Source organism: Arvicanthis niloticus, chromosome 6 (genome assembly GCF_011762505.2).
Source record: "Arvicanthis niloticus isolate mArvNil1 chromosome 6, mArvNil1.pat.X, whole genome shotgun sequence".
Lineage (NCBI taxonomy): Eukaryota > Metazoa > Chordata > Mammalia > Rodentia > Muridae > Arvicanthis > Arvicanthis niloticus.
Genome location: NC_047663.1, coordinates 90,458,697 through 90,486,438, shown reverse-complemented (window position 1 = coordinate 90,486,438; position 27,742 = coordinate 90,458,697). Strand labels below are relative to the sequence as shown.

Genomic DNA, 27,742 nt, shown 5'->3' with positions numbered 1-27,742 from the left:
GCACTGATGGTAGATCACGTGAGTCCCGGACACGGGTCGCAGGAACGCTGCCGGGCTGCGGGCAGTTCTTGTTGAGTTTGGTCCTCAGTGGGCCATGGCCAACGTTTCTAAGAAAGTGTCTTGGTCAGGCCGAGATCGTGATGATGAGGAGGGGGCGCCGCTGCTTCGAAGGACAGGGCAGCCTGACGAGGAGACGCCGCTGCTGAACGGAGCCGGTCCCGGCGCGCGCCAGGTGAGGCCCGCGGGCCGGAGATGCGACCGCCGGGATAGCTGCAAGGGTCCTCAGTGCGCCGGCGGGGGCCAGAGGGAGGCCACAGCGTTCTCCTCTGTTATGTTTTGAATCCTGGAAGACTTTTATTTTTGATAGTTTCTCACCCATAAGCCTCTTCCTTTCATTCTCTTTGAACCCCTTCTTCCCATCTTGTCCCCCAGTGGCTACACCATTAGAGAAAATGATACCCTCTCCTCCAGCAACCATTGTCATTGGCTTTTCAGCAAGAGATCTCAAGACTTTAACACTGTTTTTGTTTTTTTAATTTTACTTTTCGTGGTGAGGCTCGAGTTTACACATGCTAGGCAAGCATACGACCTCAGGTCTGCTCCCCCAGCCATTGGCGTTTCAAGATAGGGTCTCGCGGTGAGACCACAGCTGTCAATGAAATCGTAATCCTGTCTCATTTTCCCCAAGAACTTGGAAAGCCTGCACTACACGCCTGGCAGTTTTCACAGTTTAAATGGCAGAATTGCGCTTTCAGTGAAATTGTTTGTCTCCTTTCTCACAGGACTTAATTCCAGACGTTTGGGACATAATTGCAATGACAAGCATTTCCACTCATTTTCTCTTACTACCTAATTGAATTTAGAATGTGCAGCCAGACATGATAAGCAACAAGTCCGAGGCTACAATGTGCTTAGCATTCAAAACAGTTTGTGCCTTTGAATTCACAGTGTTTGAAAAGGGGTACAGGTTTGTTTACTTGCCTGCGTTTGATTCTCGTGCCTGTGTGCATTGTATTAATTTTGAGTCAGTTACTTATGTCAATTCCTTCATGTTGGTCTGTTTTATGTCCTATACTCTTCCTCCTCCTGATTTTAGAGGTGTGTAACAAACACCCCCTGCCATTTTAAAGGCTAAGAAGAGCACAAGATAGGGCAGCTGCATTAGAACTTACATTTAGGTTTTTCTTTGCTAGACCCTTGAAGGTGCATAAGACAATGAAAGTCAAAGTCAGTCCCTTGTAGTTGGGAAGCACCTCAGCTCCCTTTGAAGTGACATGTGCTTGCAAATCTGGTCTGCAGCAGCAATCTGAAATGATTTAAGTAGGTGGTAGGGCTATGTCTGTCTTCCTAGGGTGTTTCTGGGAGGTGTGATTTGTTATCCCTGTTATAAAGAAAGTAACCGCTGGGGGAGGGGCCTGTTGCTGCTCTTGAAGAAGACCCAAGTTCAGGTCCCAGCACCCAGGTCCAGTAGTTCAACCACCTGTAACTGTAGCTCCTCCAGGTGATCTGACCACCCTCTCCTCTCCTGGCCTCCATCAGAGTTAATACCTACTGTATGTTAACACACGCACACGTCTCTCTCCAAAAAGAAAGTAGCTTTATGCTAGAAACTGGTTTTAAGAGAGGGAAGAATTTGGAAACTGACAGAAGTTGAGTTTTGTTTTTGCTTTTCTTTACAAATAGACATGAGAGTAAAGAAAGAGTTGACATTTCCCCTAAATTCCATTATAGCTTTTAAATCTGCAGTTAATACAATTGATTGGTTGCTGTTACACAACTTAAAAAATTAGTTGGTCACCTGCCCCATTGTGTGTTCCCAGGTCTGTGTGCAGGTCACTGAGATGCACAGGACAGCTTGCTTCCTTCCCTGTGGGAACAGGCCCAGCGCCTTGCTGGTTCTGTGGGAGGAGCCCTATGGGTGTATGTGCAGTGAGCAGTTTTGTGCTCTGTAATTAATGCAAAGTCCTCAAACAAGTAGAGCAACAGGAGAAAGAAAGCATGTGTGTGGGATGTGGTGCGGGGTGTAGGAGGAGTCTTGGTCCGACACACCAGTTGACTTGAGTTTGACTGGGTCTAGGAGAAGCATACAGGAGGCTGGGGACTCCAGTGCTTAGGCAGGTTGAACAGCTTGGAAACCTTCTGTACTGAGCAGTGGACCAGCCAGAATTTCCGGCAGGATCCGAGGCCTGCTGGTGCCAGTTTTCTCATCTGTAAAAAGTTAATGAATGTATAACACTGAGCAGGCCTGTTAGAAAACAGGCTCTCAGTAGATACTAGTCATTAAGGGCAAGGGTCTGAAGACAGTGCTTGCCTAGCATCAGTGAAGCCCTGGGTTCAGCCTCCAACACCACATAAAACTGCGTGTGGTGACAAATGCTTTTTTTTTTTCTTAATAAATCTTTAAAGATTTATTTATTTATTTATTTATTTATTTTTATGTATGTGAGTTCACTGTAGCTGTCTTCAGACATACCAGATGAGGGCATCAGATCCCATTACAGATGGTTGTGAGCCACCGTGTGGTTGCTGGGAAATGAACTCAGGACCTCTGGAAGAGCAGTCAGTGCTCTTAACCACTGAGCCATCCCTTCAGCCCCCATGGCAGATGCTTGTAATCAGGCAGGCATGCAGGTGGCAAGAAGAGGAGAAAGTTGAAAGTAATACTCAGGCTCATAGTTAAACATGGTTGCCCTGGTGCTGCAGTAGGAGTCCTTGTGAGCTAGCCTGGAGGCAGGACCCTTTGGAAATAAAAAGGGGAACACAGTGTGGTGACCCTGAACATGAGCTCATTTTCCTGGCTACCTCCTGAGTCTCTGGGGTTTGTTGCAACTCCAGGGCTGGGTGGAGGCAGTGTTGCCACCGAGCCAGGCGGAAGCTGGCCAGGCAATGTGGTAGCTGCTAAAGGCTGGACAGGCTGGGCCCTGTTGAAAGCTCAGGCCCTGCAGCACTACCTGGAGGCCAAGTCTTTGGTTCTTTTCTTAGGTGTGGGGTGATAGTGGAACAGGGAAAGGATGAGGTCAGCCTGCAAGTCATGGTCATGTGTATGGGCAGCAGGAAGTAGAATTTTCTGGGAGGATGTTTGATCCTAGAGCAAATGGTGGAGAGGTGGCAGTGCGTGTTTGCAGTCTTTAAATGCAGGGCATTCTTACAGGCTCATTTTGGGAATCGCCACTAGAAACACCTTCCTCAGCAGAGGAGGGACCTCAGGTAAGTGTGGGACTGTGTCCTGTCCTGATAGCTTGACACCACAGACCATAGCCTGAGGGTGCTGTTGGGGAAGACAGGAAACCTATGGCCATTGGAGAGCTTCCGGGAAGGGTCCTCTGACTGTCCCAGTGGCCCTTTGGCCCTGCTGTCTTCTGGTGAGAGCCGTTGGTTCTCAGTCTTAGGAATTTCTCCTCCTCTCTCAGCTCATAAGCAAGCCTGAGTCCAGCAGGGTGTAGAAAGCTGAGGGACAGGATGCTGGCAGCCTCCAGGCAGCCATGCAGGACCACATCCACCCGAAGACCTATTTCCTAGGGCCCACTCCTCCCTGTTCTGGGCTGCTTTGCTTGTTGTAGACCTGGCTACTGCATCTAAAACCAGTCTCTCTTCAGGTTTTCTGTCAACTTTGTCACTGGGTTTTTGTTTGTTTGTTTTTGTTTTTTGATGACCCTGCTGCAGCAGTGTGGGTTTTTTTGGTGTTTAGCATGGAGCCTGGCACATGACAGCTGCTAATGGAGGTGGGGCTGTAAAGCTGGTAGTATGCAACTGAGCAACTTAAAAATAAATGCTGGGTGTGGTGATGCATGCCTTTCATCCCAGAACTCAGGGAGCAGAGGCAGGTGGATCTCTGAGTTTGAGACCAGCCTGGTCTATATAGTGAGTTCCAGGTCACCCAGGGCTATGCAAAGAAACCCTGTCTTTTGTTTTGTTTTGTTTTTTTGGGGTTTTTTTTTTTTTTGTTTTGTTTTGTTTTGTTTCGAGACAGGGTTTCTCTGTGTAGCCCTAGCTGTCCTGGAACTCACTCTGTAGACCAGGCTGGCCTCGAACTCAGAAATCCACCTGCCTCTGCCTCCCAAATGCTGGGATTAAAGGTGTGCCCGGCGAAACCCTGTCTTTAAAAAAATATAAAAATAGGGTATCCCCCCCCTCCCAAGTGCAAAATGCTGTCTTCTAGCTCTGGTTTCAATAGAATTGGAGGTTGCTGCTGCCACCTGGATTTAGAAGGTGGCAGAATTCAGTTGTCCTCATTTCTCAAATAAAACTGGTTTGTGTCTGTGTGTGTGTATATACACACGTGTATACATGTGTATGCCTTTGTAGGAAGAGCACATAACATAAATATGCTATCTAGATTCACACACTGTTCTCACCGTTTCAACTCATAATGGATATTGAGGCCCAGGCTTCTGCGTACTAGACAGGTACCCTCACTTCCCACTCCTTCTAATTTTTATGTGTGGTCAGAGTATTGGTGTAGTGTGTAAGTCAGAGTATAAATGGCTCAGGTTGGGCTTGAACTCTCTGTATAGTTGAGGCCAGGTTTTAATTTCTTTTTGTATGTGTTTATTTTGTATGTATATGTGTCTGCACATGTATGTATGGAAATCTGGATAACTTGGAGTCACTCCACCGTATGGAAATACTCAGGGCATCGACCTCAGGTTGTCAGGCTCTGAAGGAGATGCCTTTATCCACTAGGCCATCTTGCTGGCCTAGGCTTTTCATTTTTGATCTCTTCCCTCAACCTCTAAGAATCTAGCATTACAGGTATTTGCCACCCATCTGGTGTGTGTGTTCTTTTTTGTTATGGTTGAGACAGGATTTTTCTGTGTAGTCCTGGCTTTCCTGGAACTTATTCTGTGGACCAGGCTGGCCTCGAACTCAGAGATCTGCCTGCCTCTGCCTCCCAGATGCTGGGATTGAAGGCGTGTGCCACCACAACTTGCTCATCTGGTATATTCTTAATGTTGGGCAATCAGTCTCTAGAACTTCTTCATCTTGTAAAACTGAAACTACCCAAAGGATTTTTTTTTTTTTTTTTTTTTTTGCCTTCTTCCTCCTTCCCCTGGCCACCACCTCTTACTTTCTGTCTTCCTGGATGTAAGCAGACTAAGAAGGCTAACCTCAAACAGCTTTATAGCTAAACATGACCTTGGACTTTTGGGGCATAGGGAAGGAGTAGAAGCGGGGTATCATCACATAGCTCTGACCGGCCTGGAACACACCATGCAGACCAGGCTGGCTTACGTGTATGTGTGTGCACGGCATGCATGCCCAGTGTCGGTGGAAGCCAGGAGCATGTTGAATCCTCTGAAGCTATAGTTATAGATGGTATGAGCTGCCACGTGGGTGCTGGGAATCAAAGCCTGGGGTCCCCTGTAAGAGCAGCCATTGTTCTTAACCACTGAGCCATCCCTCCAGCTCTCACCTTGAGCCTTTGAGTCCTCTCTTCCCACCTCCTGGGTGCTGGCATGGCTGTTTTATGCAGTGCTAGAGATTAAACCTCAGCCTTCCTGTATGCTAGACAAGCACTCTGCCAACCAAGCCATAGGCAGCCTCAGGCCCCTTATATTTGTCTTTTTGTGACTGGCTTCTGCACATTGTCTATAAGGTCGATCCATATTGTAGCAAGCATTTAGTTCTATTTTATGTCTGTTGACAAGTAGGTAAATAATACTTCTGTGATTATGGGTATTCAGATGTCACTTTGAGATCCTACTTTCTGTTCTTTTGGGGTTACTGAGTTGTGGAACAGATGGAATGATGATGGCGTTGTATGGGAGGCTCTGTGTGTGTGTGTGTGTGTGTGTGTGTGTGTGTGTTTAGTGTATTTGGGAGAGGGCTGTATGTGATGTTTATGGGTGAGAGATGAATATATATGGAAAAGGGGTATAGGTGGTATGTGTGTGAAATAAGTGTCTGTGGGAAAGGGATACATGTGGTGTATATGTGTGCGTGCCCATGCACATGAATGCACACAAGCAAATGCAGAGGCCAGAGGAAGACATTGGGTGTCCCACTCTATCACTCCCTTATTCCTTTAAGACAGAGACTCTCACTGAACCTGAAGCTAGACTGGCCACCACAAGCCTCACAGGTCCTCTTGTGTCCACATGCACGCAGGTAGCCAGCTTTTTCCCATGAGTGCTGAAATCTGACCTGTACAGCAAGCGCTCTTGTCCACTGAGCCATTGCTTCAGCCCTGATTTTCTATTCCCCCCTCTAGGTAGACAGTAGCATCTCACTGGAGACTCAAGCACCTCTGTGTATATTGATCAGCCAGTTTTCTGCATTTGAGGTGCAGAAAATTGAGGGGTCAGCCCAGAGCCTTGCTCTTCTGGTCACTTTTTGCATGTCTGTGGGTGGTTTGTAATTGTCTGCATTCTGCCTGTCAGTCATTCTCAGATGCTATGATTTGCATTTATTCTGTTTCGAAAGTCTGTTGGTGTGTGAGAATTTTTGTTATATGTAACTTTGAAGTAATTATAGATTCCCAGAAATTTCAAAACTAGTCCTGGGCAGGCCTGTGTTCTCAACAAGCTCCTTCTAGGGTGGTATGTTGAGTAATTGTAGCTTGGTACAAGAGCACTGAGTTGGGCTGGAGAGATGGCTCAGAGGTTAAGAGCACTGACTGCTCTTTCAGAGGTCCTGAGTTCAATTCCCAGCAACCACATGGTGGCTGACAACCGTTTGTAATGAGATCCAATGCCCTCTCTTCTATGTGTCTGAATACAGCTACAGTGTACTCATATACATAAAACAAGAGCACTGAGTTTGCCATCTGTGCAGTGTGTGTAGATTCATGGGACCCTCTGTTGGTCAGACATACAGCTCTGAGCCCTCTGCGTCCCCTTCCCTGCTAAGGTGGGCCCAACACCTGTGCCCCACTACAGCCTGGATTGTCCTGCTGTCACACATTACCCTGTCAGCCTTCACCTGGTTTGGGGTTCTGCTTGCTGTTGCTTTTTCATGGATGTGGGCCCCTGCTCACCAAGTCTGGGGCCGAGAATATTGTGTGAGCAAGTACTGTCATGTGACTCCTAGCCAACCCCTCTCCTGTCATCCTGTCAGACTGTGTGAGCAAGTACTGTCATGTGACTCCTAGCCGGCCCCTCTCCTGTCATCCTGTCAGACTGTTGAGCTCCATTTTCTCAGGCTTTGTGGGTCTGACTCTGGGTACTTGTGGTACAGTGAATTAATTGTTGATGGCCGTGGCTTGTCTGGCCCATCTGTGATAGGTAAAGCATCCTGGTCACCTACCCTTCTCTCTGCTGCGACCCTCAGCCCTACCTCATTGTCCTTGGGTTTCTTCCTGGTCACTCAATACTCAGGGGAATTTCCCTGAGAAGGCAAACAGGGTTCATAGTGGGTGACACCCCAAGAGTCCTATGGGCTCAGGCCTGGCCCACTGCCTGGCACATGCATTTCTGTACAAATTGACTGGGGGCTGTGGCAGCACTGAAACTGTGCGACAGCCGCCTTGCGGGGCCAGTGCAGTGGTCAGCAGGTTATAGAGCATGCCTGACTTTTTTGTTGGCCCCAAAACTTTTATTAAAGAGAAACATGTACTTCTTGATCACAAGTGGAGCCCTATGGTGGCTCCTGGAAATTACTTAATGTGGTGTAGCCGGGTGGTGGCAGCACACACCTTTAATCTTAGCACTCAGGAGGTAGAGGCAGGTAGATCTTTATGAGCTCTAGGACAGCCTAGCCCAGGGCAGCCAGGGCTACACAGAGAAACCCTATCTTGACAACCCAACAAAAAAAAGAAGGAAGAAGAGGAGGAAGAGAAGCTACTGTGGTATAAATACTGCTCCCCTCCCAAAGATAACTCTGATCTTATAACTGGACTTCACATGGAAACAAAGTCTTTTCAAGTGTCCTTAGTTAAGGTGAAGTCATCCTGGGAAAAACTCTGTTGGGGCTTATGGTCCATTAGAGGGTGGTGGGTGTAAGTGTCACACTATATTATCTGCTGGATAAGATACAGACACCTGTATATTACAGGAAAATGAGTAACTTACACTTTTTTGCAATCTCATTTAATTTTACTTATGTGTATGAGTGTTTTGCCTACATGCATATCTCTGCACATGTGTACAGTGCTCACAGAGACCAGAAGGTGGTGTTGAATCCTTCGGAACTAGAATTACAGACAATTGTTAGCTGCTAAGTGGGTTCAGGAGCTACCTTTAGTCCTCTGGAAAAGCAGCAAGTGCTCTTAACCACTGAGCCGTCTCTCCAGCCCCCAGAGCCATCTTTTTATCCCTGAAAACTCGTAACTATTGATGCATGTTGCATGCAGTATTTGGAATGTGCTTGTAGTCAAGTTATGTGTTCCTATGAAGTTCAGATGTAACCAGAGTACTGTGTCATTGTCCTGTTCATGGTGGCCCTCAAGATAGACTGTCCTCAACAAGGCGTAGAGGGTGGCCTGCTTACAGTCTCTTAACACAGCTTGCCTGCCTCAGAGTGGCTGCCATGGTGAGTCTGTCTTTTCTGAGTGAGACTGTGGCAGAGTCAGAGGGGGCCTCTCTAAGTGAGCCTTACTCTGCCTCTCATGTGTGGGTCATGTGAAGTCTGATGACCAAACAGAAAACAGCCTAACCAAGAGCAAACCACGGTTATTCTCCAGGGAACAGTCCGGAAGTGGACATGGATGGGGGCAGGGTGTGTTCCCTTTGAGGTTACCTCCTCCCAAGTGAGTTGTTTGTCACCTTACCCCGTGCCCTTTCTTCTTGGTACCTGTGCTACCTGAGGATACTTAGGGTGAAGATAGCCAGCCATGCTCACAGATGTGGTTTTGAGATGCTTTCTCCATCCTCCAAATGTGAGCATGAACTTGTGCCTGTGTATGCACAGGAAAGAGCAGGGCAGCCAGCAGCAGGTACCTGAGTCCTGCACCTGCCCCACAGGATGCCTTCCTCATTGCTGTCACTCTGGGCTCTAGCTGCTCAGTAGAGTAGGAGTTAACCTTTGATGCAGACCAGAGGGAACTCATGGCCATAGTGACCATACATACAGTTGTGGGATGTCTATGGGTCTCAGCCTGCTATACCTCTGAGTGGGGTAGCTTTACAGAGGGTCCTGTGGCCCCAGAGGAGGAGGCACGAGCATGGGACAGGCTATACATGGCAGGAGCAGACCTGGGTTCCAGCAGCCCAGGAGGGCAGATTGTGAGGGTGGGAATGAGAATGCGTAGTGCTCTGCCTCCATCATCTGCTGCCCTCATGATCTCTCTGTTTTTAGTCTCATTCTGCACTTTTCCGAATTGGACAGATGAACAACGTGGAGCTGGATGATGAACTCCTGGACCCGGTGAGTGGCGTGATGTTCTCTGCTCCCACTGAGCTGACTGTCACTGAGTAAAGGAAAGAGGAAGGGTAGCGTGGTCGGCAGATAGCAGGACTCCCAGAGAGGGCACACCGAATATCCATGTGGCCTCTGAGGCCCAGTGACCAGCGTTGTGAAGAGGGCAGAAGCACTGGGGAGGAGGCCACACACGTGGTACAGAGACCTCTGTCAGGAGGAAGCTTGGTATGACCGTGACTCTAGGAGTGAGAGAGCTTAGTCTCGGGAATGAAGAGTCCTCAGGCATGGAGAGAAGCCATTTCCTCTGACCATGGGGTAGATTCTAGTGTCCCTAAAACAAGCTCTCCAGGGGCTCTTATAGAGGATCCAACGTTCATGTCAGGTGACCTACAACTGCCTGCACTTGTGGCTCCCAGGGATCCAGCACCCTATTTTAACCTCCATAAGTACCTGTACTCACACCAGGCGGTGGTGGTGCACGCCTTTAATCCCAGCACTTAGGAGGCAGAGGCAGGCAGATTTCTGAGTTCGAGGCCAGCCTGGTCTACAGAGTGAGTTCCAGGATAGCCAGGACTACACAGAGAAACCCTGTCTCGAAAAACCAAAAAAAAAAAGTACCTGTACTCACATGCACATACATACCTACACGTAACAAAAAATAAATCTTGAAAAAACAAACAAGGGAATGTTTCCTGAGCTACCCCTTCCCCCTGGAGTTTGGTTGTCTTTGGTGCTGTCTACACAGTGACTTCAATCGATTATGCCAATTCAAATCTAGTCGCAGCAGGTGACATGACCCTTTGCCACTAGAGAAAATCGACTGAAGCATACATCCTTAGAACTACACAAGCCTACAGACTTGCACCAGAGCCTGGCAATTTGGTGGTTTTATTTGTCCCTGTGGGCAGTGATGTAGTGTGTTGTCACATGCCTGTGAGATTAGGTGTTCTCGGGAGGTCAGAGGCACTGGACCCCTGTGGAGCAGGAGTCACAGCTGTGATAGGTCATACAATATGGATCCCTAGGGACCAAACTTGGGCCTTCTGTTAGAACAACAAACACTCAGCCTCTGACCATCCCTGCAGACCCTGTGTCAGCGTCTTTAGTGCTCTTCTGTTATTCTATAGGTTTGTTTTTCCCTTTTTCCTTTGGGATAGGAGCTAAAGCCTGTGCCTACAGGCATGCACACTGTCACTGTCCACACTGTCCCTGTGCTGCCTCCATTCTTGGTGTCATTGTCACGACCTATCTCAGGCTGGCCTTGAATTGCCAGCCCTTTTGACTCTGCCTCCATAGTGTCAGGGTTACAGGTGTGCTCAGCCACACCCAGCTTTGAGTGTTTATAATGGTTTTTCAGCTTTGTTGTAATTGGTTTGTTTGTTTGCTTGTTTTGTTTTGTTTTGTTTTGTTTTGTTTTGTTTTTCAAGACAGGGTTTCTCTGTATAGCCATGGTTGGCCTAACTTTCTCTGTAGACCAGGCTGACCTGGAACTCAGAGATCTGCTATGCACTGGTTGATTTCTAGGGAGTTAAATTAACCTTGTTCTCCTAAAACAAACCTAAGGTATCCCAGGGGATTTGTAGGTAGTTTGTAGATTTCTGTGCCTTCGAAGCCTTGGTGTCAGACAATGCAGAGCTCTGGGATTTGAGACTCTGTTTTTTTCTTCCACAGGAAGTAGACCCTCCTCACACCTTCCCCAAGGAGATTCCACACAACGAGAAGCTCCTCTCCCTCAAGTATGAGGTGGGCTCCCCATCCTTCCTCCTGGGCTCAAGCCCCAGCCTTTCCGCCCTCTTCCCTATCCCCTGGCTGTACTTGTACCAGCTCCCTGGGTCAGCAATTGAGCTTCTTGTGCCCTGGTCTGTGCAGAGCCTGGACTATGACAATAGTGAGAATCAGCTCTTCCTGGAGGAGGAAAGACGAATCAACCACACGGTGAGCAGAGTGGGCCTATGGCTTGTTAGCCTGGGTGCTGGCATGGTGGGCCAGGCAGCGTTCTTGTTTCATCTCCCTCCCTTTTCTCTCCCAAGCTGTAGGTTCTACAGCCAGCATTTGTTTTCATAATTTGTGTACTGGAGGATGGGGCTCTGAACATGGGACCCCTGTCCCCAGATACTGAAAACTGTGAGGGAGGGCTGTAATCATCATGGCCAATAAGGTCGTTCTGCAGATGTTAGACAATTTTACAAATACTAGTAGCTGGTTGTGAACTTCTAGGGAATGTTACTTACCTCCTTGGGACTTCCTGTGTCCTTCAGTGGTCATTGAAACATTGGCTGGAGTCTGCTTTTGGCAGATTTGGGGCTAGAGCTGAACTTTATACTATGTGTGGTTGCAGCCCTTGAATCTGCTAGCACCAGAGCAGTGCACAGCAGGTTCCTGGATGCAGTGCTAACCTTTGTGTCCTGTTCCCCATCCCTGTCTAGGCTTTCCGGACAGTGGAGATCAAGCGCTGGGTTATCTGTGCCCTCATTGGAATCCTCACAGGCCTGGTAGCCTGCTTCATTGACATTGTAGTGGAGAACCTGGCAGGCCTCAAGTACCGAGTCATCAAGGACAGTATCCTCCAAAGACGCTGCACGGGGCGTGTGGGCTGCGGGCTCAGCGGCAGAACCCAGCATGCGTCTTTACAGACAGTCAGTAAAGAACAGGGCAGGCCGGACTCCATAGAGATACCTATCATACATGCACGGCGCTCAGCATATGTGTGGCGTAATCCTAGTCAGGCTGTGAGAAGTCTGTAAGTTTTCCACTCAGCACTGTGGTCTGCTAGCTAGTCAGTAGTTGTGCTGGCCCAGGTCATGAGATGATCTGGCCAAAATGACTGTCCACAGAGTGAGACATGGAGGGCAGATAGGTGCTCCAGAAGTGCAGCAGTGCCTGTCCTTAACCATCCCTGAGACATCGACAAATTCACAGAGAAGGGCGGCCTGTCCTTCTCCCTCCTGCTGTGGGCCACACTGAACTCTGCCTTCGTGCTCGTGGGGTCTGTGATTGTGGCCTTCATAGAGGTAAAGCCAGTGTGTGTAGGAGACTGGATACTCTAGATCCAGAGTGGGCATGGGGTCTTGATGAGCGTATAGGTCCTCTAGCTTGCCCATCGTGGGCCCTGTGACAGTGGAGGCTTTCTGCCAGAGAGAATCACAGTGTGGTATGAGTGGGAACTGTTCAGTCAGAACCAGAAACACACTGCGGCTTCCTTAGCTGTACTCCTAGTAATACAATATTTAATCCAATAGTATAGCTCCCATCCCATCTCTTGGCCGCCCAGTTCATATCCAGACCATAGGTATACCACACCTACTTCATATTCACATATAGATAGATAAAGGGTCATTCCAGGGCGTGAAGTTCCCGGGAATTTGGGCAGTTCATGCCAAGATCTAAGCAGAGACCTGCCATGCCCCAGGAGGACTATACTCTTAACCCACTGGTGGCTTCAAAATACATCTTAATCCCAGGAGTCTACCTTTCTTCTTGGTTCCTCTTTCCTCCTTGTCTTTTTTTGTGGGGATAAGGAAAGAAGAATAGGCAACATCCAGAACCTGCTCTGTGTATACAGAGAAGCTAACCATACATAGGAAGTGTTAGTTCCTGCTTGAGACATGATGAGTGTCCTGTTCATCCTGCAATATCCCCTCACCTAGCTCACTTGGGGACACATGACCATCAGACTCTTCCCTTGACCCTTCACACGTGCTCATGTGGTTTCCTCAGGGGTTGCTGTGTTCCTGCCTGGGCTTAGGGAAGGACCTCTACTTCCTAACATGAAGTCCTTCCCCACATCTGCTCTTGTGGTTGTAGAGGCTGCATCTCCTTACTTTATCTGCTCATTGACACCTCTGTTTTTCTAGCCAGTTGCTGCTGGCAGCGGAATCCCTCAGATCAAGTGCTTCCTCAATGGGGTGAAGATCCCCCACGTGGTGCGGCTCAAGGTGAGATGTGCGGTGAGACAGGGCAGGGCACAGGATTTCGGCTTGTTTAAGTCTTTGTCTTTGCTTGAGACTCCACACCTGGCACAAGGTTGTGCATCTGAACATGGCAAAAACTGGACTCTGCCTGCAGTAAGTAGTGCAGGAGTGTAAGTGTTGTGATTGCAGTCATGCAGTACACGGCCGTAACTCAGGGCTGTGTGGCCCTGAGTATTTCAGAGCTAGAGAGGCTGAGCTAGGTGGGAGATGGCCTGCCTTTCCTTCCCTGGTTTCAAAGTTTTCACTCACACTCACATAATCTTGGCAGCATCCTAATGTCACAGAAGCTAGGCATTTGTCACCACAGTCTGCTACTACTATTTTTTTTTCAAGACCAGCCTTTCTGTCTGAGTCTGGCCAGATACTACCTCCTGTCCCTATCTCACTCAGAAGGCAGGTAGATAGGCATTGGCTTCCTTTGAGGTACTCCCTTGCCTGATACTCCAGGGCCTCCCCTGGGATGCTCCTGGGCCTGGTGCCCTGTACCCAAGGAAAGTATGGTCACACTTTGGAAATGGAAGAGTCCTGTGCTGCTCTGCTGTAGAATAGGGTGGACATGATACTCCTGCACAGCACTGACGAGACTTTATGGAACAATCTGGAATGTTTTGCTAAATACCTTTGGCTTACAGACTGGGTTTAGGAGACTTCCTCAGAGCCTGTGTTGAGCATGCTGTCTTTCCCAGTAGCCCCCTTCTTCCTGCACCAGGGGCCATGTGCCAGGGGAGGCATTATAAGTTAGATATATTTTTTTATATTGTTGATGGGCCCAGATAACAGAGTCAGCTTTTGCTCACCCTTGACCTCCCTGATCACTCACCAGGCTCACATAGTTCAGGGGAGTTATAGTCCCTCAGTCCCCACCTTCGTGGACCCTGGCCTGATGTGGAGATGAATACTGGGGTGTCTGTGGAGTAGGTGCTTGCACCTGTATGTTCTTGAGTTAGGAGTCATGCTGTCAGTCCCAGCTAGTAATTGTCTCCAGGGTAAAGCTGTGCTGGACCTAGGGCAGAGTCATAGTCATAGGGCAGAGTTGAGCTTCCTCCCTCAGAACCCTCCAGGGATACAGCAGCACTGAGTTCCCCAAGGGGATGTGGAACAGGAGCCCTGGGCACTGCCCTAGCATTTGTGGTATGGTTGGATGATGAGTGGGAGTTCTCACCTTGAGCACTTAGCAGCAGTGCTGGCCTCCCTTGAGCCTCCTGGGCTAGGCATGTACAGCAGGATTACTCAAACTCTGTATCTTCCTTGTTTCTAGACGCTGGTGATCAAGGTGTCTGGCGTGATTCTGTCTGTGGTAGGCGGACTGGCTGTGGGAAAGGTAACAACAGAATGAGTGACACTGGTCCCTCCTGAGTCTGAGTTTCTGTCTTTTGGAGGACACCAGGCATGGCCTCTGAGTACTGATTGCTTTGTGCTCCAGGAAGGGCCAATGATCCACTCAGGATCCGTGATTGCTGCTGGGATTTCCCAGGGAAGGTCAACATCACTCAAGCGAGATTTCAAGGTGAGTCCTTACACACACTTGTGGACTGAGGATTCGTAGCTGTGTTTCAGCTGAGTCTTCATCCAGACTTATGGGTCTCCCTCAATATCCAGTTCCTGTCACCATCTCTAAGGGCAGTCTGGCCTGCTCCCAGTCCAGGTGGTTACAGACTACTTGGCCTCTCCATGGTCAGTCCCTAGGATGCTGGTTTGTTTCTGTTGAATCTCTGACCAGCTTCTTAGAAGGACAGTCACTTGAAGGAGGTCGGAGCTGTAAATGGCTCTGCAGACACATGGTATAATTTTGTCATGTTTCCCACTGTTAACAGCAGTAAGATGGGCATTACACTAAACTTCTCTGCTGATAAATGTATAACTAACTGTTGAAACAGGGTTACACTGTCTAGCCCAGGCTGGCTTTGAACTTAGGATTCTGTCTCAAGGCTTCTGAGAACTGAGATGCCAAGGATGTAGCACCAAACCTGTCTGAACAATCCCTATTAAAGTTAGAACAAGTTTAGACATTTTTCCACTCACTGCACTTTCTTCAGTCACTGGGGTAGAGCTGGAACAAGTTCATAGATTTCTTGCATGCATGGAGAAGTTGGGTCACTGTCACAAATGGAATCCTGTGGTTATGTTCTCAGCAGTGGGTACACGGGAGTGCCAGCTCTCCTGTTTTCTGTCTCTGTCTGTAATATTGCTCTCCATGAATCCAGTAGCTATTGTGGTGATGATAATGATGTGATTACCTAGAAAAATGCCCCTGCCTGATTCTTACAGCTCTTCTTAGGCCTGTTGGATGGGACCTATTTCCAACTTCCCTTCCTGTGATAAGCAGCCCTTTAGAGCCTCCCACAACACCCTGCATCTTTTTCTTTCAGATCTTTGAGTATTTCCGCAGAGATACAGAGAAGCGGGATTTTGTCTCAGCTGGAGCTGCAGCTGGAGTATCTGCTGCATTTGGAGCCCCTGTGGGTAAGGAGATCCAGTTCTACCTCATCTCTGGTTTTTCCCTTCGGATGATGAAGCAGGGCTTTCTTGTAGGCATAGTTCTGAGGTTGCTGATAAGTACCTGGTGAGGGTGTGGGCAGTGTCTTACAGATACCAGCTATGGCCTGGTTCCACCTAGCAGCATCCCCGTGTCATGGTCTTAGTTCCCTGGTGACTCTATTGGGCAATGGCAGTGGGTAGGCTGTCCTATGGCCTTGGTGGCACTTTAGCCCTGCTATTTGCCTTCCAGGTGGGGTCCTGTTCAGCTTGGAAGAGGGCGCCTCCTTCTGGAATCAGTTCCTAACATGGAGAATTGTAAGTGCCTGAGAAAGGTGCCCCTTGGCCAGGGTGATCATACTTTTTCCTCCTTTGAGAACTCCTAATAGTCAGCTCATCCTTTTGTGTTGTAGAGTCCCTCGGTGGGTCCAGTAGCTCTACACCTGTCCTAAGTGCTCACCTGTCCTAGGTATTCTTGTCTGCCTTTGATGGCTCCTAGAAACCCCAGAAACACTACTTTCTCTTGTGTTCTTCATTGGCTTGTGTGTAGAGCTGCAACCCCAACTTTGACAGCTCCACTTGGCTCCAGCCCTTTTCCTTTTGTCTTAGATGGGGTATCCAGACACACAACTTTCCAAATGACAGAAATCCCAATCTCAATACCTGCTGCTAGCATTCAGAGGAGAGTGTTCTATATAACTCTTAGAATTTATGTGGGCCAAATGTGCCTTTGAGGGTACTGGGCTGGCCAGGTAGAGCTCTGAGGACACTGAGTACTGAGTGGGCTGGACCAGACTTTCAGGGTACTGGGTACACCAGGCAAGTCTCTAAGACTCTGACTTCTCTCTGCAACAGTTCTTTGCTTCCATGATTTCCACCTTTACACTGAATTTTGTTCTGAGCATCTACCATGGAAACATGTGGGACCTATCCAGCCCTGGCCTCATAAATTTTGGAAGATTTGACTCAGAGGTAATTTGCTAGCCAATTCCCTTTCTGGTGCCACCTGAGAAACCTGTTGGGATAAGGCTGAGACTTGACCATGGCTTTGACAAAATATAGCTCTGAGTAGGGTTGTTGGACTCTTGCTTGTCAGTTCGAGGGCTGTTCAGTGCTCCGAGGTGTGCACAGGGATTGCTCCAGCTCTGAGTGTACCATAGCTGCAGTATGAGATGGCTGTATAAGCCACCCAACCCAGCTCAGCCATGAAGGGCCTGGGCATAAGGTCTTCTCAAAGACCATTTACCTCACTCATGGAACCTCTGGTTCTGACAAAAGTGCTAGAAGGTTCTGTGCATGTAGGCAGAGCTCCTGTCCAATCCTGTAACTTAAGCAGCAATTTCTCAAAGCCTTTGCTTTCTCCCCTCTGCACAGAAAATGGCCTACACCATCCATGAGATTCCTGTCTTCATCGCCATGGGTGTGGTGGGTAAGGGCCCTTCCCTGTATCGTGGACCAGAGTGAACCTGTGTTGGGGAGGATGGACTCCCAACTCCAAAGTGGTGCCGGTCTGCAGTTGCCTTGGTGAAGATTTCCACTCCTCACCTCTACGCATCACACTGCTAGAGTTATTATGCAGATGCAGGCAGGAGTGGGCACCTTAGACCCCAGAGCTTTAATTCTACTTTGGCAAAGTTCCAGACTTGGAATGAGATTCCCTGAGGGGTAGGGGGGACCTTTACAACATCTACAGAGTGAGGATTTCCTATCCAAAATACTCAGGACTTGAATTGGTTCGTCTTTCTTTCTTTCTCTTTTTTTTTCTTCTGGAATTTAGAACATTTACATATATAAATAATATGAGATTTTGGGGAAGGGACCCAAGCCTTAAAAGAGTCCATCTGTTTACTCTACACCTTGTATTTGATACAGAGGTCAGGTGTAGATTTCTCCCCAAAGGTCACGTCTGTGCTCAGAGATTGAAAGTTTGAGTTCTGAGTGAGGCATGTTGGCTCGTACCGTTCTGTACGAAGCTGGGTGGAAGGCAGGGCAGCCTTAGTGGTCATGCCTGTGAAGCCATTTGACAGTGCACTCCCACCAGGGCCTCCCACTCTGAGAACTCCACTGTTCTCCCTGTGAAACTAACATTAGTCTCTTTTCTTGTTACAGGCGGCATTCTTGGAGCTGTGTTCAATGCCTTGAATTACTGGCTAACCATGTTTCGAATCAGGTGAGAACCCTGTTTGTGTGCCAGATTGACAGGTACAGCCCCACTGGGTGCAGGAAATGGACAAATTGTGGAGGCCTTGTCAGTAAGGGTCCTTCCCTGAAGGTCTGTCCAGCTTAGCTGCTCAGGACAGGTGGAGAATATGTAGCCTGGGGCAGAGAGACAAGTAAGTGCAAGTGGAGAGAGAAGAGGAGGCACCTCCCCTGAGAAATGTTCCTCAGGTCCTGGGGTCTGTGAAAGTTAGCAGATAAAATTTGTCACAGAACAAAGTCATGCTTCCCACCTTCTGCCTGGGGTCCCAGCCCCTTTATTAGACAAGAAATAGTCAAGTTGTTTGGGAATGTCTTGGGCTCATGGTATGTCTACCTGTGTTTTGTACTGGTTTCAGCTGCCATGGTGGTGGAGAAGGGCGGGTGAGTCGATACTGAGACATCTATAGCCACAGGGAGAAAGATAACCCCAGGAGTCTGGGCTGATTGATCATTAAACCTGTGTCGTATTATCCTCTCATCAGTGGGTTCTGGGTCAGGTTTCTTCGGCAAGTCTGGGCTGATTGATCATTAAACCTGTGTCGTATTATCCTCTCATCAGTGGGTTCTGGGTCAGGTTTCTCCGGCAACTGCCAGGGGCAGAGCAGGTGAGGTTACTATCCCGGCCATCCCTGCAACAAAGTCCACTTTGGTCTCTAGGTACATTCACCGGCCCTGCCTCCAAGTGATTGAGGCCATGCTGGTGGCTGCTGTCACAGCCACAGTTGCATTTGTCTTGATTTACTCATCTCGAGATTGCCAGCCCTTGCAGGGGAGCTCCATGTCCTACCCACTCCAGGTAGGTATAAGCTTTGGGCTGGCCCTATGAGCAGGACCAATCGCAGACCTCTCGTTTCCCAGAGGTAACAATGCTAGCAGGCCTTAGGCTTGCTCTGTATGTAGGGTCCCATGGAAAGCTGAGGCTGTCTGCCAGGTGCCTGGGGGATGGGTACTTGACTGATCTCACCAAAGTCCTTTCCAGGTACCTCCCGGAGAGAGTTTTAGAATGAAGCTCAGTATAGATTAGAGAAGGGCTTACCTGTAACCATACAGAAACCATATAGAGATACTTGTAGCAGCTCATAAAGACTCCCACTGAGAGCTGCCTCTGTTCTCAGACAAATGATGTGTCCCTTCATATAGTAAAACAGTTCTCAGCAGAGAAGACTGGGCCTACTGGTTCCCAGGACCAGTGTCCCACTGTCGATTGTGAAGCATTGCTCGTGAAGCTCCTAGGTTCCTGTTTCTTTTGGATGGCAGGGACAGATAGACCTCCATCTCCCAGAGAGGTGGTCATGTCAGTGAAACCCTGTCTGGGTTCTGAGGCCAGATCCTGTCCAGTGCTCTCCAAACTCAGGGTACATGAGCAGCACTCAGCCGCACAGCATCTGCCCTGTGGCCATCTCTCCCTCTGTGTCCTTTCTCAACTCTACAGCTCTTCTGTGCAGATGGCGAATACAACTCCATGGCCGCAGCCTTCTTTAACACCCCTGAGAAGAGCGTTGTCAGCTTGTTCCATGACCCACCAGGTATGTGCAGTCAGCATGGCTGCAGCTTGCTGTAGAGCTCTGCCTACATGCACAGAACCTTCTAACACTTTTGTCAGAACCAGTGGACAAGCTCTTGGCTCAGAGGTCACTGCCCTGTACTAAGGAGCCATCTCTGGTGTGGTGAGGTGTGCTGGAGTACAGGACCCAACACTGCAGGGTAGGAGCCCTGGGAGCACAGGACTGCTGGCTTCTGTGGGGCAGCTGGTGGCCAGGCTCCCAGAGAGGGACTGGCTGAACTCCCGTCTTCACCTTTTCCCTCAGGATAGTCACCTGAGTTACCTCCATCTTTCTCTCTAGCAGAAAACCTAGCTTGATGACTCCAAGCCCAGGCCCTTCTGGGCTCAGCCGTACCCCAGGTAGTGCCTAGAGCTAAGCCCTACACACTAGGCCCAAGCAGAACTGAGCAGCCTCAGGCCTGTGGCTCTAACTCTTCTCCTACTGTTTAGTTTGCCCTCTGTTGTTGATGAAACACTGACCAAAACCAACTTGAGAAGGAATGGGTTTATTTAGCTTACAGGTTATGGTCCATCTTTGAGGAAAGCTGAGGCAGAAATTGAAGCAAAGACCATGAAGGAACATTGATTTCTGGCTTTCTTAGACACCTTCTACAGTGCAGGCCGACCTGCCCAGGGATAGTACAGCCCACAGGATGCCAGAGCCTCTCACTTCAGTCAGCAAACAAGAAAATGCCCCAACAGACATGTCCACACCTGGAGGCAAGCCCTTAGTTCCCTGTTCACAAGTATATCAAATTAACAACTGAAGTTAACCTTGACATACACCTTACTTATGGGGACAGTCGTTTATAATTGTGTTTGGTCATAGAGCTACTGGGGACTTGGGGGTGGGGGGGCTGTCCATAGGAAAGGATCATGAAAATTAATGGATAAATTTGCCATAGAATAACCCAATGGCTGCCGGGCGATGGTGGTGCACGCCTTTAATCCCAGCACTTGGGAGGCAGAGGCAGGTGAATTTCTGAGTTCGAGGCCAGCCTGGTCTACAGAGTGAGTTCCAGGACAGCCAGGGCTACACAGAGAAACCCTGTCTCGGGGAAAAAAAAAAAAAAAAAAAAAAGAATAACCCAATGGCTTTACACATGTGGATCTCTGCCCTTAGTGACTTGTTCCTGTAACATCAGTAACCTGTGCCATGGTTAGCCACATAGACTGGTGGCATATCCCCCACCCTGGCATTCACAGAGGCCACTGTGGTTCCTCTCTATTTGGCCTTCTCTGGTTTCTCATGCACGTGTACAGCCCCATCATCTTGTCTAGGAAGGACATACCTCCCAGGTCTTGGAGTTTGGCCACTGAATTACAGTGGCTAGGAGTGCTTTGGGGGCCTAATAGAACATTTCTTGGTCACCTCTGGTGACCTTGGAAACCTCTGGTGAGTGTTTTTCCTGAACTTCTATTGCAGGGCTCCCAGGCTCAGGTCAGGCTCAGGCTAGGGGAAGCTATCCTAGTGCAGCTAGCATACGTGACGTCACACTGATTGAGTTCAGCTGAGCTGGAAGTCTGCTGTTGCCCTCAGGAGCCTGGGCTTCCCCTTTGTGCTAGAGAACAGCCTCTATGTGGGGCAGGGCATATTGACTTCAGGCTGTTGCTCATTCTGGGGGGGGGTTGGTGTTGGCATTATGGGTCATGAATTTGACACCTATGCTGCCATCTTGAGGTCACCTTGCTGTACTTCTGATGGGACCTACCCTTCACCTGAAGAAGCTGAAAATACAGAACTTTCTGGGGACTACTGCAGTCTGGGCTCTGGTGGCCTGATTCTCAGGATGGGAGCCCATGGCAGGCAGGAAATCCCTGCACAAGCCTGAGTCCCAGCTATAGCCCAGTGACCTTCCTTTCCCCTAGGCTCCTATAATCCCATGACTCTCGGCCTGTTCACCCTGGTCTACTTCTTCCTGGCCTGCTGGACCTATGGCCTCACAGTGTCTGCTGGTGTCTTCATCCCATCACTGCTCATTGGGGCTGCCTGGGGCCGACTCTTTGGCATCTCCCTGTCCTACCTCACAGGGGCAGCGGTGAGTTGGGGGAAGCATGCCAGAGCTATACTACTCAACTGTTCCTGGTGGTCCTAAGTCTAGGGTCCACCACAGGTGTGATCTGGACACATGGTGCATTTAGGCAAAAACTCTGAGCCGGGCAGTGGTGGCGCATGACTTTAATCCCAGCACTTGGGAGGCAGAGGCAGGCGGATTGCTGAGTTCGAGGCCAGCCTGGTCTACAGAGTGAGTTCCAGGACAGCCAAAACTACACAGAGAAACCCTGTGTCAAACAAAACAAAACAAAAACAAACAAACAAACAAACAAAAAAAACCTTTGATGCCATGAAATAGCCACATGATGTAACTGTGGAGACATGTCAGGGACATGAGTGAGAATATAACAGGAGAGGGACCCAGGTCCATCTAGCACTGACCTGCATGCAGGCCTCAGCATTTCCTCTCACCAGCCGCTGGGTGGTTTTGATATGTGTGTGTTTTCTCACCAGTTTGATCAGATTGACAAGTTATGTTGGGTGGTGGTGGGGCGTGCCTTTAGTCTTAGCACTCAGGAGGTGGATCTATCTCTGTGAATTCAAGGATAGCCTGGTCTGTGGAGTGAGTTCAAGGACAGCCAGGGCTACACAGAGAAACCCTGTCTCATAAAACAAATGGGGGGGGGGGGGGACAGCCCTTATTCATTAAATAAATGAATAAGTAAATAGATAAGGAAAGGGGAAAAAAACAGATTGACAAATTACAGAAGGGATAGCAACTGGAAGCCTATAGCTGCCCCTCCCCTGTCCTCAGGCCCAGGTATCCATCTAGATCTGCTTTGGTTGGGTTCTATGTTCTGAGATGTGGTTCATACCTAAACAGTTCAGGGCGTCGTGCCCCCTTCTCTTCCAGTTCAGTGTCGATTCTTTACCTAGAAAGGAGCCTTACCGTACAGCAGTCGCTCCTATTTCCCTTTCTCGGTTCTGCCGGTCTCTGCTTCCTGTTGCTCATCCATTGCCAACATTTCCTAGGGTTCACAGTGGACACCCTCACATGTCTGCAGTTCCAACTGCGTGCCATGTCTGATTGTTTCATCTGTGTTGTGATGTGTTCTAGGATCTTTTTCATCACAGCTGAATGCCAATTTCCTTGGATGATTCAGTGTGTCCTTGTGGACGTGGGCAGTGGCGCCTTGTACATACATACTTTTGTCTGCTGTCCTCACTGTAGATTCCTTGGCAAAAGCACAGCCTTCTGAACTCATGGGTGTGGGCAGGTGGCATAGTCTGTACCTTGTCCCTATACATGGCACATCTAGCTAGAGTGTTTGCACACTGGTTGTAGCAAGGGGCACTGGAGTAGCATGTCCTGTGTGTGGATCACAAGCAAGGGCATGCCGAGCCTAGCATCTTCACTAGCATGCCCTGGCAAGTTGGTTGCCACTGTCTCTGATTCTCACCCATGTTGCCTCCCACAGATCTGGGCAGATCCGGGTAAATATGCCCTGATGGGAGCTGCTGCTCAGCTTGGTAAGCCCTGGCCCTTGCCTCCTTTGGTGAGTCAGCCTCAGTTTTACCCTGCCTATCCATTTTGCGTTCCACCATAGCTACCCTTTGCCATTTATGTGAGCAGAATTGGAAGCAAGGCAGGTGAGGTCATCAGTCCCATAGCATGACCAGGTGGCAGTGGCAGGTAGCATCCTTGCTTCTGTGGCCTGGGAAGATGGGTGGGTAAAAAGACTGCAGATACAGCAGAGCTGAGAATCCTGTGTTTAGAGGGATAGGGGCTTATGATTACCCCCACAGGTGGGATCGTGAGAATGACCCTTAGCCTGACAGTCATCATGATGGAGGCCACCAGCAACGTGACCTACGGTTTTCCCATCATGTTGGTGCTGATGACTGCCAAGATTGTGGGTGATGTCTTCATTGAGGTATGCAGCATGAGGGGGTGGTTTGTCCTCTGCTTACCCTGGATATCGTTCTTGTAGCCTAGCACTGGGATTTAAGGGGCTTACACCAGCTGTAGAAGGAAGGGGCCCATTGAGTCATCCCCAAACGGCCTTCTTCAGAAGTAGAGTAGTAGTAGGCCCCGCGGGAGGCAGTGTGCCATAAGGACCCCTGGTCAGTGTCCTGAACCATGACTCTGTACACAGGGCCTCTATGACATGCACATCCAGCTGCAAAGTGTGCCCTTCCTACACTGGGAGGCCCCGGTCACTTCACACTCGCTCACTGCCAGGTATGGCCAGCCAACCTGTTAAGCCTTTGGGTTCCTGGGTGCTGTGGGTGGATGTGGACAGGGGAAACACTGAATGCCTGCAGAGAGCCCAGGAATCAGCATTCCCACTGTGGCCGGTCTATGGCTGGTCTCCCAGTGCCCGGTTAAGTTTCAGGCATGGAAATAGGGTCTTAGGGTCCCAAGTCTGATGGCTTCATGTTGGTCAGGTATCCACATGGTGTAAAAGCTCTTAAGTACCTAACAGCATGTGGTGTGAGTGTAACTCACCTTGGGTTGGGACTCTTCCAGGGAAGTAATGAGCACACCTGTGACCTGCCTGAGGCGGAGAGAGAAGGTTGGCATCATCGTGGATGTCCTGAGTGACACAGCGTCTAATCACAATGGGTTCCCTGTGGTAGAGGATGTAGGAGACACCCAGGTACTGTGGGCACCTCTCTAAGTGTCAGCTCTGTTTTACCTTGTGCCTGTGAGCAGCACGTGTCGGAAGGGGGGCGTTATTTAGTTCACCTGAACAAGAAACTTTAAGATTTTATTTTTATTCTCTTTATGTGTTTTGCCTGCATGTATGTGTGTGTACCACATACATGACTGGTATCTGCAAAGGCTACAAGAGATCTCCTTAGAATTGGCATTATAGATGGTGTGAGCTATCATGTAGGTGTTTGGAATCAAGCCTGGGTCTTCTGCGAGAGCATCAAGTTCTCTTAACCACTTCTTCTTTTTTTTGGTTTTTCGAGACAGGGTTTCTCTGTGTAGTCCTGGCTGTCCTGGAACTCACTTTGTAGACCAGGCTGGCCTCGAACTCAGAAATCCACCTGCCTCTGCCTCCCAAGTGCTGGGATTAAAGGCGTGCGCCACCACCGCCCGGCATCTCTCCAGCTCTTGAACAGGAAATGTTGTGTTCCATGAAGAGTAATAAAGTGCTCTCTTAGCTGGACTGTCCTCCGCAGACAGGCCTTCTGTGGTTCTAACTGGACTTTTTAGTCATGGTGTTGGTGACTGTGACATCTGTCAGAGGTGCTGGTGAGGTCTTACCCTGCTAGGATGTGTTGGACATTGGCACTGATGGCTTGAAAGAATGTGAGGAATGCACTTGGGCTACATTTTGCTACATGTTGATTTATTTCTCAGCATGACTTCCATGCTCTGCTAGAAGGCTTAGCCCTGTGTCAGAGACTCTAGGGACTAGCAGGATTGTGTGTGAGAGATGCTCACTTCAATGCCTATGCTTAGAGATGACCACCAAACAGCAGCCATGGGCCAGTAGGGAATCTAGCCAGAATGGAGTTGGCCAAAGTTTCCTGCTGGGTCTCAAGGCCTCTGACGTTCCTCTCCTGCAGCCAGCCAGGCTCCAAGGCTTGATCCTGCGTTCCCAGCTCATTGTGCTCCTGAAGCACAAGGTATACCCAACAGCCCATGGGTGGGCGTGTCCTGGGCGCCATCCTTCACAGTGGCAGACACATAACTGGCTGCTGCCTGCAGGTGTTTGTGGAGAGGTCCAACATGGGTTTGGTGCAGCGGCGGCTGAGGCTGAAGGACTTCCGCGATGCCTATCCACGCTTCCCCCCAATCCAGTCTATCCACGTATCCCAGGATGAGCGCGAGTGCACCATGGACCTTTCTGAATTCATGAACCCTTCTCCCTACACTGTGCCTCAGGTACTTACTGACCCAAAGGAGTCGGAAGCAGGGCTGAGGTATGGTTTGATGCCTTATACACTTTGAAAAGGTAGTAAGGAGCCTCTGGAATCTTGTGGGGTAATTGCTGCCAGGCAGAGAAGGCCTTCAGGGATGGTGCAAGTAGGGCTTGTGTCCTGAGATGGGCCATCTGATCAGAATGTATTAGGGACAGCCTGAAAAAAGTTGGGCTTTGGGTGGTAGTGAGTGACAGAGAACCCCACTAGCAGCACACAGGGCCTTAGAGTCAGGCATGGAGGGGAAGGAACAGCTTAGTATCCTTGAAATGCTTGGTTTGGGGGTTTGAATCTCTTCCCATGGTGGGGTAAAGTGGGCTAAAGGCAGTTGATTACCTTGCAGGAGGCATCTCTTCCTCGAGTGTTCAAGCTGTTCCGGGCTCTGGGCCTGAGGCACCTGGTGGTAGTGGACAACCACAATCAGGTGAGACTGGTATCTGTCCTGCTGGAGATTGCTGGAGCTGGCCAGCTTCCTGTATTTATAATCTGCTTTCTGTATTCTTGCTAGGTTGTGGGTGGACATCGGGTTGTGTCTATCTCAGGACAGTAAGCCTTGGGACCTAGCCTGTTATTGTACACCTACTTAGAACTTGTATGTGGAGTATGCCATCACATGGAGTAGAAGCTCTGTAGATTCTATGGAGACTCTGTGACCTGGTATTGTTCCTACAGGTGGTCGGGCTGGTGACCAGGAAGGACCTAGCAAGATACCGCCTAGGAAAGGGAGGCCTAGAAGAGCTTTCGCTGGCCCAGACGTGAGGGCTGGCCCCCACCCTTGGACAGTGGCACCCCGGCCCCTCTGCACTTCCTCCCAGGGTCCCTGGTCTCAGCCAAAGCCTTGTCCCCTGGGCAGTGCAGCAACAGGAGCTCTCCCTGGGCTTGGCTGGTGTGGGGGCCAGACCCTTTTCCTGGGCAGTTGTTTACATCATCAGCACTTTCCTTATTCCCTGACCCTCCGGTCCTCAGACTGACTTGCCCTACTCCTGGGCTTCTCCTAGGATGAAATGTGTGTTATCACACCCTTGTGGCTCACTTCTGAGAGCCAGTAGAGGCTAGTGTGTGAGAAAGACAGACAGGTAAGCAGGTGTGAGCTACTACTTACTGCTGTTTCTGCTGACTGAGCACCTACCCTGTGTCTGTACTGCCCACACCAGCCAGGAGCTTCAGAAGCAAGGGCATGAGGAGCTGTGCAGCCTGGAGCAGGCTCTGTCAGGGAACCCACGTGTGCCACACATGCTGCCCCGTCTCTTTGTCCAGAAGTTGGGAAGACTGGGACTTTTGATCTAAAAATCGCATGAAGACTGAATTTGAGTTCACCTACATCTGCCCTAGGCTTTTAGACCTGGGGGTCATGGCACTGGACCACAGCCAGAAAGCAGATCTTATCGAAGCACTTAGGTCCTGTTATCCATAGTAGCCTGCTTACTACTGTCCTGTGTGGTACACCCTTGGGAAGTGGCCTCCCAGGGCCTGACAATTCTGGGATGGCCCTAGGATGGATGGACCTGTGAGCACCAGAGCCAAGGAACCTCACCCCTAAACCCTGTCTTGTCAAAGCTGGCTCCACTGGAGTAAGCTGGACCTGACATCCCTCAGTGACCTTCAGAGTCTTCCCCCCCACCCACCCCCCAACACTTTTTAAAGATAGTTGCAGTGTCTCTGGCAGGAGTCTATTACAAGGCCACACAGGTCTTTGGAAAGCTGGCAGCTCCTGCCTTTCAGTTGTCCCTCCAAAAGAGTGACTCTTCCTTCCATGAGGAAATGGGCCTAAGTATGTTGTCTGGAGCGAGAAATGAGTTCTCTGCCTCATGCTCAGTATTCTGGGGAGTCAGGCACTCAGCATGGTGAGAAACCAGTGCAGACAGCACTTCTGTAAACAGTAGCTGCTGTCTGCTGCTGTGGGCAGTGGTGCAGTTCTTGAAGGGTATTGCAGCCAGCCCAGGGCCCAGTGGGAGGGCCGTCCAGGGACCCTGGCCTTCTCATCCCATCTCAGACTTGCTCTCAGGCTCACTGCAGAGTGTGGGTTCTGCAGCCTACTTGGATGGCATCCTGTCCTCAAGCCTGGGCATAGCAGGCTCTTCAAGAAGTTAAAACTAGCCTGCCTGGTGGGCAGGTCCAAGTGACAATGCCAGGGACGCTCTGGATCAGGAAGAGCCATACCTAAAGTTGGACCCAAGGGGTGAAAAACATGCATAGGGTCTCAAAGACCTGGTACCAAAAAGGCATGTGCAATCTGTCCACAGTTGTGTGTTGACTACATGTTGAAATGATATTTTTGGATATATTAGGTTAAATAAAGCAATCAAAGTTTGTCTCTCCCAATAT

General features: G+C 49.5%; 1 protein-coding gene across 3 annotated transcripts; it reads left to right on the top strand.

Moving 5' to 3' along the window:
• On the top strand, positions 1–27,739 carry Clcn7 (chloride voltage-gated channel 7). Of its 3 annotated transcripts, none has more exons than XM_076937149.1 (25): positions 1–232; positions 9,265–9,303; positions 10,969–11,040; positions 11,167–11,232; positions 11,724–11,856; positions 12,199–12,308; positions 13,152–13,232; positions 14,527–14,589; positions 14,692–14,775; positions 15,638–15,731; positions 15,997–16,061; positions 16,599–16,715; positions 17,118–17,172; positions 17,853–17,913; positions 18,600–18,738; positions 19,375–19,468; positions 21,355–21,524; positions 22,960–23,011; positions 23,288–23,415; positions 23,638–23,723; positions 24,012–24,141; positions 25,064–25,123; positions 25,206–25,382; positions 25,761–25,841; positions 26,090–27,739. In XM_076937149.1, exons 1-25 carry the CDS (start codon positions 95–97, stop codon positions 26,174–26,176), a joined length of 2,382 nt encoding a protein of 793 aa, XP_076793264.1. In that variant the 5' UTR covers positions 1–94; the 3' UTR covers positions 26,177–27,739. The 3 variants fall into 3 exon arrangements, with proteins under 3 accessions (XP_076793264.1, XP_034361541.1, XP_076793265.1); XM_034505650.2 differs by having other exon boundaries at positions 9,235–9,303; XM_076937150.1 differs by lacking the exon at positions 1–232 and adding an exon at positions 3,081–3,207 and having other exon boundaries at positions 9,235–9,303.
• Positions 27,740–27,742: the final 3 nt, after the last annotated feature.

Bases quoted from the DNA above. Each gene is read 5' to 3' on its own strand.
- Clcn7 (XM_034505650.2), top strand. From the start codon at position 95: ATGGCCAACGTTTCTAAGAAAGTGTCTTGGTCAGGCCGAGATCGTGAT. The intron at 13,233-14,526 runs GTGAGATGTGCG...CCTTGTTTCTAG, and splicing joins CCCACGTGGTGCGGCTCAAG to ACGCTGGTGATCAAGGTGTC. The intron at 21,525-22,959 runs GTGAGTTGGGGG...TGCCTCCCACAG, and splicing joins CCTACCTCACAGGGGCAGCG to ATCTGGGCAGATCCGGGTAA.